This window comes from Homarus americanus, unplaced genomic scaffold (assembly GCF_018991925.1).
Source record: "Homarus americanus isolate GMGI-L3 unplaced genomic scaffold, GMGI_Hamer_2.0 scaffold46709, whole genome shotgun sequence".
Classification (NCBI taxonomy): Eukaryota; Metazoa; Arthropoda; class Malacostraca; order Decapoda; family Nephropidae; genus Homarus; species Homarus americanus.
This window is the reverse complement of record NW_024737947.1, coordinates 1-11,147: the sequence shown is the minus strand read 5'-3', so window position 1 is coordinate 11,147 and position 11,147 is coordinate 1. Positions and strand designations below refer to the sequence as shown.

The 11,147-nt window shown below is 58.2% G+C and overlaps 5 protein-coding genes across 5 annotated transcripts; all 5 read left to right on the top strand.

Moving 5' to 3' along the window:
* Positions 1–739: 739 nt before the first annotated feature.
* LOC121873629 (basic salivary proline-rich protein 2-like) lies at positions 740–2,248 on the top strand. The gene is made up of 3 exons (XM_042377276.1): positions 740–1,176; positions 1,440–1,672; positions 2,118–2,248. Exons 1-3 carry the CDS (start codon positions 740–742, stop codon positions 2,246–2,248), a joined length of 801 nt encoding a protein of 266 aa, XP_042233210.1.
* Positions 2,249–2,404: 156 nt separating this feature from the next.
* On the top strand, positions 2,405–3,235 carry LOC121873628 (basic salivary proline-rich protein 2-like). The gene is made up of 2 exons (XM_042377275.1): positions 2,405–2,813; positions 3,105–3,235. The coding sequence occupies exons 1-2, from the start codon at positions 2,405–2,407 to the stop codon at positions 3,233–3,235; spliced, it is 540 nt and encodes a 179-aa protein (XP_042233209.1).
* Positions 3,236–3,825: 590 nt separating this feature from the next.
* Positions 3,826–4,655, top strand: LOC121873627 (basic salivary proline-rich protein 3-like). Its single transcript, XM_042377274.1, has 2 exons — positions 3,826–3,959; positions 4,223–4,655. The coding sequence occupies exons 1-2, from the start codon at positions 3,826–3,828 to the stop codon at positions 4,653–4,655; spliced, it is 567 nt and encodes a 188-aa protein (XP_042233208.1).
* A 17-nt stretch (positions 4,656–4,672) lies between these two features.
* LOC121873626 (basic salivary proline-rich protein 2-like) lies at positions 4,673–6,826 on the top strand. The gene is made up of 5 exons (XM_042377273.1): positions 4,673–4,947; positions 5,211–5,389; positions 5,906–6,012; positions 6,084–6,313; positions 6,577–6,826. Exons 1-5 carry the CDS (start codon positions 4,673–4,675, stop codon positions 6,824–6,826), a joined length of 1,041 nt encoding a protein of 346 aa, XP_042233207.1.
* A 601-nt stretch (positions 6,827–7,427) lies between these two features.
* LOC121873625 (basic salivary proline-rich protein 2-like) lies at positions 7,428–8,521 on the top strand. The gene is made up of 2 exons (XM_042377271.1): positions 7,428–7,825; positions 8,089–8,521. Exons 1-2 carry the CDS (start codon positions 7,428–7,430, stop codon positions 8,519–8,521), a joined length of 831 nt encoding a protein of 276 aa, XP_042233205.1.
* Positions 8,522–11,147: the final 2,626 nt, after the last annotated feature.

The following is an 11,147-nucleotide window of genomic DNA, read 5'->3' as shown; positions in this document are numbered from 1 at the left end:
CCTTGAGTGCCCGCCCAGGAGCAGCTGGGGCCCTGCCCTGGGCAGCTTGCCCCTACGGGACCTACCAAGGTGTGGCAGCGCCCTCACGAACCCTCACAAGGGCGGTGGCGCCCTTAGTGGCCCTCCCAGGAACGGCAGAGTCCCCAAGGGCCCTACAAGAGGCGACCCTCTTGGGAGCTCTATAGCTTGGTAAGGTCGTTCTGTCGTGCATGACCAACAATCCCATACTTAACTGTGATTGGTGGACTAAAATGTAAATCCACCGAACTACAGCCAATAGGAGAACAGCAGTCAGTCAACACAACACCCCAACTTATGTTTTGCTGTTGGATATTTGTTCTGCTTTACATTATTCAGGATGAAATGATACTGGAAATGCGATTGGAATCGTATTTATTTAACGTCAAAATATCTCCAAGAGTTCTAAATAAAGCAAAAACAACTGCCCCCAGGAGACCTGCTAGGTGCTGGTGCGCCACCAATGGACCTCACAGGTGTGGGGGCGCCCTCAGGGGCCCTCCCAGGGCAGTCGGCACCCCCAAGGACTTTCCCAGTTCCGACGGCATCCCTAGGTGCCTTCTAAGGGGCGTCAGCGCCCTCAAGGGCCCTCCCAGGAGTGGTGGTGCCTCCAGGAAAATTCCCTGGGGTGGTGTCGAACAAAAACGCCCTCCCAAGGGCATTGGTGCCCACAGAGGCCCTCTGCGGGGTATCTGCTACCACAGCTGCCCTTTTAGGGATGATGGCATCCCAGGGGTTCTTACAAGTGAAATGGCACCTCCATGGGCCCTCCCAGATACGTGGTTCCTTTATGGAATATCATCGGGGCGGCGACGTCCCTAGGAGGCCCTCCCAAGGCCGGCGGCGCCCCCAGAGGTCCTCCATAAAGGGTGTTGGCGCACCTATGGGACCTACTAGGTGCGATGGCGCCCCCATGAGCGCTCCTAGGGGCGGTGGCGGCCCTAAGGGCCCTCCCATAGGCGGAGGCGCCCTTGAGTGCCCGCCCAGGAGCAGCTGGGGCCCTGCCCTGGGCAGCTTGCCCCTACGGGACCTACCAATGTGTGGCAGCGCCCTCACGAACCCTCCCAAGGGCGGTGGCGCCCTTAGTGGCCCTCCTAGGAACGGCAGAGTCCCCAACGGCCCTACCAGAGGCGACCCTCCTGGGAGCTCTATAGCTTGGTAAGGTCGTTCTGTCGTGCATGTCCAACAATCCCATACTTAACTGTGATTGGTGGACTAAAACGTAAATCCACCGAACTACAGCCAATAGGAGAACAGCAGTCAGTCAACACAACACCCCAACTTATGTTTTGCTGTTGGATATTTGTTCTGCTTTACATTATTCAGGATGAAATGATACTGGAAATGCGATTGGAATCGTATTTATTTAACGTCAAAATATCTCCAAGAGTTCTAAATAAAGCAAAAACAACTGCCCCCAGGAGACCTGCTAGGTGCTGGTGCGCCACCAATGGACCTCACAGGTGCGATGGCATCCGCATGGTGCCCAGGGGCGGTGGCGCCTTCAGGTTCCTTCAGAAGAGTATAGCCGTCCGAGTGCCTGTCACCGGCGATAAGCGCTCCCAGGGGCCTTGGCTCCCCAGCCAGGCTTTGTTGGGCATTGCGGCTCCCAGGCGGTGCTTGAACCTGGGGGCCCCTCCTGGCGGAGGCGCAGGTGCCCGCCCAGGAGCAGCTGGGGCCCTGCCCTGGGCAGCTTGTCCCTACGGGACCTACCAGGGGTGGCAGCGCCCTCACGAACCCTCCCAAGGGCGGTGGCGCCCTTAGTGGCCCTCCCAGGAACGGCAAAGTCCCCAAGGGCCCTACCAGAGGCGACCCTCCTGGGAGCTCTATAGCTTGGTATGGTCGTTCTGTCGTGCATGACCAACAATCCCATACTTAACTGTGATTGGTGGACTAAAATGTAAATCCACCGAACTACAGCCAATAGGAGAACAGCAGTCAGTCAACACAACACCCCAACTTATGTTTTGCTGTTGGATATTTGTTCTGCTTTATATTGTTCAGGATGAAATGATACTGGAAATGCGATTGGAATCGTATTTATTTAACGTCAAAATATCTCCAAGAGTTCTAAATAAAGCAAAAACAACTGCCCCCAGGAGACCTGCTAGGTGCTGGTGCGCCACCAATAGACCTCACAGGTGTGGGGGCGCCCTCAGGGGCCCTCCCAGGGCAGTCGGCACCCCCAAGGACTTTCCCAGTTCCGGTGGCATCCCTAGGTGCCTTCTAAGGGGCGTCAGCGCCCTCAAGGGCCCTCCCAGGAGTGGTGGTGCCTCCAGGAAAATTCCCTGGGGTGGTGTCGAACAAAAACGCCCTCCCAAGGGCATTGGTGCCCACAGAGGCCCTCTGCGGGGTATCTGCTACCACAGCGGCCCTTTTAGGGATGATGGCATCCCAGGGGTTCTTACAAGTGAAATGGCGCCTCCATGGGCCCTCCCAGATACGTGGTTCCTTTATGGACAATCATCGGGGCGGCGACGTCCCTAGGAGGCCCTCCCAAGGCCGGCGGCGCCCCCAGAGGTCCTCCATAAAGGGTGTTGGCGCACCTATGGGACCTACTAGGTGCGATGGCGCCCCCATGAGCGCTCCTAGGGGCGGTGGCGGCCCTAAGGGCCCTCCCATAGGCGGAGGCGCCCTTGAGTGCCCGCCCAGGAGCAGCTGGGGCCCTGCCCTGGGCAGCTTGCCCCTACGGGACCTACCAAGGTGTGGCAGCGCCCTCACGAACCCTCCCAAGGGCGGTGGCGCCCTTAGTGGCCCTCCCAGGAACGGCAGAGTCCCCAAGGGCCCTACCAGAGGCGACCCTCCTGGGAGCTCTATAGCTTGGTAAGGTCGTTCTGTCGTGCATGTCCAACAATCCCATACTTAACTGTGATTGGTGGACTAAAATGTAAATCCACCGAACTACAGCCAATAGGAGAACAGCAGTCAGTCAACACAACACCCCAACTTATGTTTTGCTGTTGGATATTTGTTCTGCTTTACATTGTTCAGGGTGAAATGATACTGGAAATGCGATTGGCATCGTATATATTTAACCTCAAAATATCTCCAAGAGTTCTAAATAAAGCAAAAACAACTGCCCCCAGGAGACCTGCTAGGTGCTGGTGCGCCGCCAATGGACCTCACAGGCGTGGGGGCGCCCTCAGGGGCCCTCCCAGGGCTGTCGGCGCCCCCAAGGACCTTCCCAGTTCCGGCGGCATCCCTAGGTGCCTTCTAAGGGGCGGCAGCGCCCCCAAGGTCCCTCCCAGGAGTGGTGGTGCCTCCAGGAAAATTCCCTGGGGTGGTGTCGCCCACAAACGCCCTCCCAAGGGCAGTGGTGCCCACAGAGGCCCTCTGAGGGGTATCTACTATCACAGGGGTCCTTTTTTAGGGTGATGGCATCCCAGGGGTTCTTACAGGTGAAACGGAGCCTCCAGGGGCCCTCCCAGATACATAGTCCCCTTTATGGACAATCATCGGGGCTGCGACGTCCTTAGGAGGCCCTCCCAAGGGCGGCGGCGCCCCCAGAAGTCCTCCATAAAGGGTGTTGGCGCACCTATGGGCCCTGCTAGGTGCGATGGTACCTCCATGGGCCCTCCCATGGACGGTGGCGCCTTCAAGCTTCCTTCCAGAAGCGTTGGCGTCCCGAGGGTTCCTGTCACGGGCAATAGCGCTCCCAGGGGCAGTGGCGCCCACAGCCCGGGCTTTTGTTAGCGGCATTGGCGCTCCCAGGGTCGGTGGCGAACCTGGAAGCCCTCCTATTGGCGGAGGCGCCCTTGAGTGCCCGCCCAGGATCAGCTGGGTCCCTGCCCCGGGCAGCTTGTCCCTATGGGACCTACCAGAGGTGGCAGCGCCCTCACGAACCCTCCCAAGGGCGGTGGCGCCCTTAGTGGCCCTCCCAGGAACGGCAGAGTCCCCAAGGGCCCTACCAGAGGCGACCCTCCTGGGAGCTCTACAGCTTGGTAAGGTCGTTCTGTCGTGCATGACCAAAAATCCCATACTTAACTGTGATTGGTGGACTAAAATGTAAATCCACCGAACTACAGCCAATAGGAGAACAGCAGTCAGTCAACACAACACCCCAACTTATGTTTTGCTGTTGGATATTTGTTCTGCTTTACATTGTTCAGGATGAAATGATACTGGAAATGCGATTGGAATCGTATTTATTTAACGTCAAAATATCTCCAAGAGTTCTAAATAAAGCAAAAACAACTGCCCCCAGGAGACCTGCTAGGTGCTGGTGCGCCACCAATGGACCTCACAGGTGTGGGGGCGCCCTCAGGGGCCCTCCCAGGGCAGTCGGCACCCCCAAGGACTTTCCCAGTTCCGGCGGCATCCCTAGGTGCCTTCTAAGGGGCGTCAGCGCCCTCAAGGGCCCTCCCAGGAGTGGTGGTGCCTCCAGGAAAATTCCCTGGGGTGGTGTCGAACAAAAACGCCCTCCCAAGGGCATTGGTGCCCACAGAGGCCCTCTGCGGGGTATCTGCTACCACAGCGGCCCTTTTAGGGATGATGGCATCCCAGGGGTTCTTACAAGTGAAATGGCGCCTCCATGGGCCCTCCCAGATACGTGGTTCCCTTTATGGACAATCATCGGGGCGGCGACGTCCCTAGGAGGCCCTCCCAAGGCCGGCGGCGCCCCCAGAGGTCCTCCATAAAGGGTGTTGGCGCACCTATGGGACCTACTAGGAGCGATGGCGCCCCCATGAGCGCTCCTAGGGGCGGTGGCGGCCCTAAGGGCCCTCCCATAGGCGGAGGCGCCCTTGAGTGCCCGCCCAGGAGCAGCTGGGGCCCTGCCCTGGGCAGCTTGCCCCTACGGGACCTACCAATGTGTGGCAGCGCCCTCACGAACCCTCCCAAGGGCGGTGGCGCCCTTAGTGGCCCTCCCAGGAACGGCAGAGTCCCCAAGGGCCCTACCAGAGGCGACCCTCCTGGGAGCTCTATAGCTTGGTAAGGTCGTTCTGTCGTGCATGTCCAACAATCCCATACTTAACTGTGATTGGTGGACTAAAATGTAAATCCACCGAACTACAGCCAATAGGAGAACAGCAGTCAGTCAACACAACACCCCAACTTATGTTTTGCTGTTGGATATTTGTTCTGCTTTACATTGTTCAGGATGAAATGATACTGGAAATGCGATTGGAATCGTATTTATTTAACGTCAAAATATCTCCAAGAGTTCTAAATAAAGCAAAAACAACTGCCCCCAGGAGACCTGCTAGGTGCTGGTGCGCCACCAATGGACCTCACAGGTGCGATGGCATCCGCATGGTCCCTCCCAGGGGCGGTGGCGCCTTCAAGGTTCCTTCCAGAAGAAGTGTCGTCCCGAGGGTGCCTGTCACCGACGATAGCGCTCCCAGGGGCAGCGGCTCCCACAGCCCGGGCTTTCGTTAGGGGCATTGGCGCTCCCAGGGGCGGTGGCGAACCTGGGGGCCCTCCTATTGGCGGAGGCGCCCTTGAGAGCCCGCCCAGGAGCAGCTGGGGCCCTGCCCTGGGCAGCTTGTCCCTACGGGACCTACCAGGGGTGGCAGCGCCCTCACGAACTCTCCCAAGGGCGGTGGCGCCCTTAGTGGCCCTCACAGGAACGGCAGAGTCCCCAAGGGCCCTACCAGAGGCGACCCTCCTGGGAGCTCTATAGCTTGGTAAGGTCGTTCTGTCGTGCATGTCCAACAATCCCATACTTAACTGTGATTGGTGGACTAAAACGTAAATCCACCGAACTACAGCCAATAGGAGAACAGCAGTCAGTCAACACAACACCCCAACTTATGTTTTGCTGTTGGATATTTGTTCTGCTTTACATTGTTCAGGATGAAATGATACTGGAAATGCGATTGGAATCGTATTTATTTAACGTCAAAATATCTCCAAGAGTTCTAAATAAAGCAAAAACAACTGCCCCCAGGAGACCTGCTAGGTGCTGGTGCGCCACCAATGGACCTCACAGGTGGTAACGCATCCATGGTCCTCTGGGACGCCTTCAGGTTCCTTCAGAAGAAGTGTCGTCCGAGGGTGCCTGTCACAGCGATAACTCCCAGGCAGCAGCCACAGCCAGGCTTTCGTTAGGGGCATTGGCTCCCCAGGGCGATGGCAAGACACGGGAGCCCTCCTGGCGGAGAGCGCCCGCTCCAGGTGCCGTCGGGGAGCAGCTGGGGCCCTGCCCTGGGCAGCTTGTCCCTACGGGACCTACCAGGGGTGGCAGCGCCCTCACGAACTCTCCCAAGGGCGGTGGCGCCCTTAGTGGCCCTCACAGGAACGGCAGAGTCCCCAAGGGCCCTAACAGAGGCGACCCTCTTGGGAGCTCTGTAGCTTGGTAAGGTCGTTCTGTCGTGCATGTCCAACAATCCCATACTTAACTGTGATTGGTGGACTAAAATGTAAATCCACCGAACTACAGCCAATAGGAGAACAGCAGTCAGTCAACACAACACCCCAACTTATGTTTTGCTGTTGGATATTTATTCTGCTTTACATTGTTCGGGATGAAATGATACTGGAAATGCGATTGGAATCGTATTTATTTAACGTCAAAATATCTCCAAGAGTTCTAAGTAAAGCAAAAACAACTGCCCCCAGGAGACCTGCTAGGTGCTGGTGTGCCACCAATGGACCTCACAGGTGTGGGGGCGCCGTCAGGGGCCCTCCCAGGGCTGTCGGCGCCCCCAAGGACCTTTCCAGTTCCGGCGGCATCCCTAGGTGCCTTCTAAGAGGCTGCAGCGCCCCCAGGGCCCTCCCAGGAGTGGTGGTGCCTCCAGGAAAACTCCCTGGGGTGGTGTCGCCCACAATTGCCCTCCCAAGGGCAGTGGTGCCCACAGAGGCCCTCTGAGGGGTATCTGCTATCACAGGGGTCCATTTTTAGGGTGATGGCATCCCAGGGGTTCTTACAGGTGAAACGGAGCCTCCAGGGGCCCTCCCAGATACATAGTCCCCTTTATGGACAATCATCGGGGCGGCGACGTCCTTAGGAGGCCCTCCCAAGGGCGGCGGCGCCCCCAGAAGTCCTCCATAAAGGGTGTTGGTGCACCTATGGGCCCTGCTAGGTGCGATGGTACCTCCATGGGCCCTCCCATGGACGGTGGCGCCTTCAAGCTTCCTTCCAGAAGCGTTGGCGTCCCGAGGGTTCATGTCACGGGCAATACCGCTCCCAGGGGCAGTGGCGCCCACAGCCCGGGCTTTTGTTAGCGGCATTGGCGCTCCCAGGGTCGGTGGCGAACCTGGGGGCCCTCCTATTGGCGGAGGCGCCCTTGGGTTGCCTCAGGAGTGGTATTAATTGCCTCCAGGAAAATTCCCTGGGGTGGTGTCGAACAAAAACGCCCTCCCAAGGGCATTGGTGCCCACAGAGGCCCTCTGCGGGGTATCTGCTACCACAGCGGCCCTTTTAGGGATGATGGCATCCCAGGGGTTCTTACAAGTGAAATGGCGCCTCCATGGGCCCTCCCAGATACGTGGTTCCGTTTATGGACAATCATCGGGGCGGCGACGTCCCTAGGAGGCCCTCCCAAGGCCGGCGGCGCCCCCAGAGGTCCTCCATAAAGGGTGTTGGCGCAATTATGGGACCTACTAGGTGCGATGGCGCCCCCATGAGCGCTCCTAGGGGCGGTGGCGGCCCGAAGGGCCCTCCCATAGGCGGAGGCGCCCTTGAGTGCCCGCCCAGGAGCAGCTGGGGCCCTGCCCTGGGCAGCTTGCCCCTACGGGACCTACCAAGGTGTGGCAGCGCCCTCACGAACCCTCCCAAGGGCGGTGGCGCCCTTAGTGGCCCTTCCAGGAACGGCAGAGTCCCCAAGGGCCCTACCAGAGGCGACCCTCCTGGGAGCTCTATAGCTTGGTATGGTCGTTCTGTCGTGCATGACCAACAATCCCATACTTAACTGTGATTAGTGGACTAAAATGTAAATCCTCCCAACTACAGCCAATAGGAGAACAGCAGTCAGTCAACACAACAACCCAACTTATGTTTTGCTGTTGGATATTTGTTCTGCTTTACATTATTCAGGATGAAATGATACTGGAAATGCGATTGGAATCGTATTTATTTAACGTCAAAATATCTCCAAGAGTTCTAAATAAAGCAAAAACAACTGCCCCCAGGAGACCTGCTAGGTGCTGGTGCGCCACCAATGGACCTCACAGGTGTGGGGGCGCCCTCAGGGGCCCTCCCAGGGCAGTCGGCACCCCCAAGGACTTTCCCAGTTCCGGCGGCATCCCAAGGTGCCTTCTAAGGGGCGTCAGCGCCCTCAAGGGCCCTCCCAGGAGTGGTGGTGCCTCCAGGAAAATTCCCTGGGGTGGTGTCGAACAAAAACGCCCTCCCAAGGGCATTGGTGCCCACAGAGGCCCTCTCCGGGGTATCTGCTACCACAGCGGCCCTTTTAGGGATGATGGCATCCCAGGGGTTCTTACAAGTGAAATGGCGCCTCCATGGGCCCTCCCAGATACGTGGTTCCCTTTATGGACAATCATCGGGGCGGCGACGTCCCTAGGAGGCCCTCCCAAGGCCGGCGGCGCCCCCAGAGGTCCTCCATAAAGGGTGTTGGTGCACCTATGGGACCTACTAGGTGCGATGGCGCCCCCATGAGCGATCCTAGGGGCGGTGGCGGCCCTAAGGGCCCTCCCATAGGCGGAGGTGCCCTTGAGTGCCCGCCCAGGAGCAGCTGGGGCACTGCCCTGGGCAGCTTGCCCCTACGGGACCTACCAATGTGTGGCAGCGCCCTCACGAACCCTCCCAATGGCGGTGGCGCCCTTAGTGGCCTTCCCAGGAACGGCAGAGTCCCCAAGGGCCCTACCAGAGGCGACCCTCCTGGGAGCTCTATAGCTTGGAAAGGTCGTTCTGTCGTGCATGTCCAACAATCCCATACTTAACTATGATTGGTGGACAAAAACGTAAATCCACCGAACTACAGCCAATAAGAGAACAGCAGTCAGTCAACACAACACCCCAACTTATGTTTTGCTGTTGGATATTTGTTCTGCTTTACATTGTTCAGGATGAAATGATACTGGAAATGCGATTGGAATCGTATTTATTTAACGTCAAAATATCTCCAAGAGTTCTAAATAAAGCAAAAACAACTGCCCCCAGGAGACCTGCTAGGTGCTGGTGCGCCACCAATGGACCTCACAGGTGCGATGGCATCCGCATGGTCCCTCCCAGGGGCGGTGGCGCCTTCAAGGTTCCTTCCAGAAGAAGTGTCGTCCCGAGGGTGCCTGTCACCGACGATAGCGCTCCCAGGGGCAGCGGCTCCCACAGCCCGGGCTTTCGTTAGGGGCATTGGCGCTCCCAGGGGCGGTGGCGAACCTGGGGGCCCTCCTATTGGCGGAGGCGCCCTTGAGAGCCCGCCCAGGAGCAGCTGGGGCCCTGCCCTGGGCAGCTTGTCCCTACGGGACCTACCAGGGGTGGCAGCGCCCTCACGAACTCTCCCAAGGGCGGTGGCGCCCTTAGTGGCCCTCACAGGAACGGCAGAGTCCCCAAGGGCCCTACCAGAGGCGACCCTCCTGGGAGCTCTATAGCTTGGTAAGGTCGTTCTGTCGTGCATGTCCAACAATCCCATACTTAACTGTGATTGGTGGACTAAAATGTAAATCCACCGAACTACAGCCAATAGGAGAACAGCAGTCAGTCAACACAACACCCCAACTTATGTTTTGCTGTTGGATATTTATTCTGCTTTACATTGTTCGGGATGAAATGATACTGGAAATGCGATTGGAATCGTATTTATTTAACGTCAAAATATCTCCAAGAGTTCTAAGTAAAGCAAAAACAACTGCCCCCAGGAGACCTGCTAGGTGCTGGTGTGCCACCAATGGACCTCACAGGTGCGATGGCATCCGCATGGTCCTCCCCGGGGCAGGTGGCGCCTTCAAGGTTCCTTCCAGAAGAAGTGTCGTCGAGGGTGCCTGTCACCGGCGATAAGCGCTCCTAGAGGGCAGCTCCCACAACCGGGCTTTAGATTAGGGGCATTGGCGCTCCCCAGGGGGCAGTGGCAACCGGGCCCTCCTATTGGGCGCCATGAGTGCCATGCAGGAGCAGCACAGGGCCTGCCTGTGGCTTGTCTCAGGACCTACCAGGGGTGGCAGCGCCCTCACGAACTCTCCCAAGGGCGGTGGCGCCCTTAGTGGCCCTCACAGGAACGGCAGAGTCCCCAAGGGCCCTAACAGAGGCGACCCTCTTGGGAGCTCTGTAGCTTGGTAAGGTCGTTCTGTCGTGCATGTCCAACAATCCCATACTTAACTGTGATTGGTGGACTAAAATGTAAATCCACCGAACTACAGCCAATAGGAGAACAGCAGTCAGTCAACACAACACCCCAACTTATGTTTTGCTGTTGGATATTTATTCTGCTTTACATTGTTCGGGATGAAATGATACTGGAAATGCGATTGGAATCGTATTTATTTAACGTCAAAATATCTCCAAGAGTTCTAAATAAAGCAAAAACAACTGCCCCCAGGAGACCTGCTAGGTGCTGGTGCGCCACCAATGGACCTCACAGGTGTGGAGGCGCCCTCAGGGGCCCTCCCAGGGCAGTCGGCACCCCCAAGGACTTTCCCAGTTCCGGCGGCATCCCTAGGTGCCTTCTAAGGGGCGTCAGCGCCCTCAAGGGCCCTCCCAAGAGTGGTGGTGCCTCCAGGAAAATTCCCTGGGGTGGTGTCGAACAAAAACGCCCTCCCAAGGGCATTGGTGCCCACAGAGGCCCTCTGCGGGGTATCTGCTACCACAGCGGCCCTTTTTGGGATGATGGCATCCCAGGGGTTCTTACAAGTGAAATGGCGCCTCCATGGGCCCTCCCAGATACGTGGTTCCCTTTATGGACAATCATCGGGGCGGCGACGTCCCTAGGAGGCCCTCCCAAGGCCGGCGGCGCCCCCAGAGGTCCTCCATAAAGGGTGTTGGCGCACCTATGGGACCTACTAGGAGCGATGGCGCCCCCATGAGCGCTCCTAGGGGCGGTGGCGGCCCTAAGGGCCCTCCCATAGGCGGAGGCGCCCTTGAGTGCCCGCCCAGGAGCAGCTGGGGCCCTGCCCTGGGCAGGTTGCCCCTACGGGACCTACCAAGGTGTGGCAGCGCCCTCACGAACCCTCCCAAGGGCGGTGGCGCCCTTAGTGGCCCTCCCAGGAACGGCAGAGTCCCCAAGGGCCCTACCAGAGGC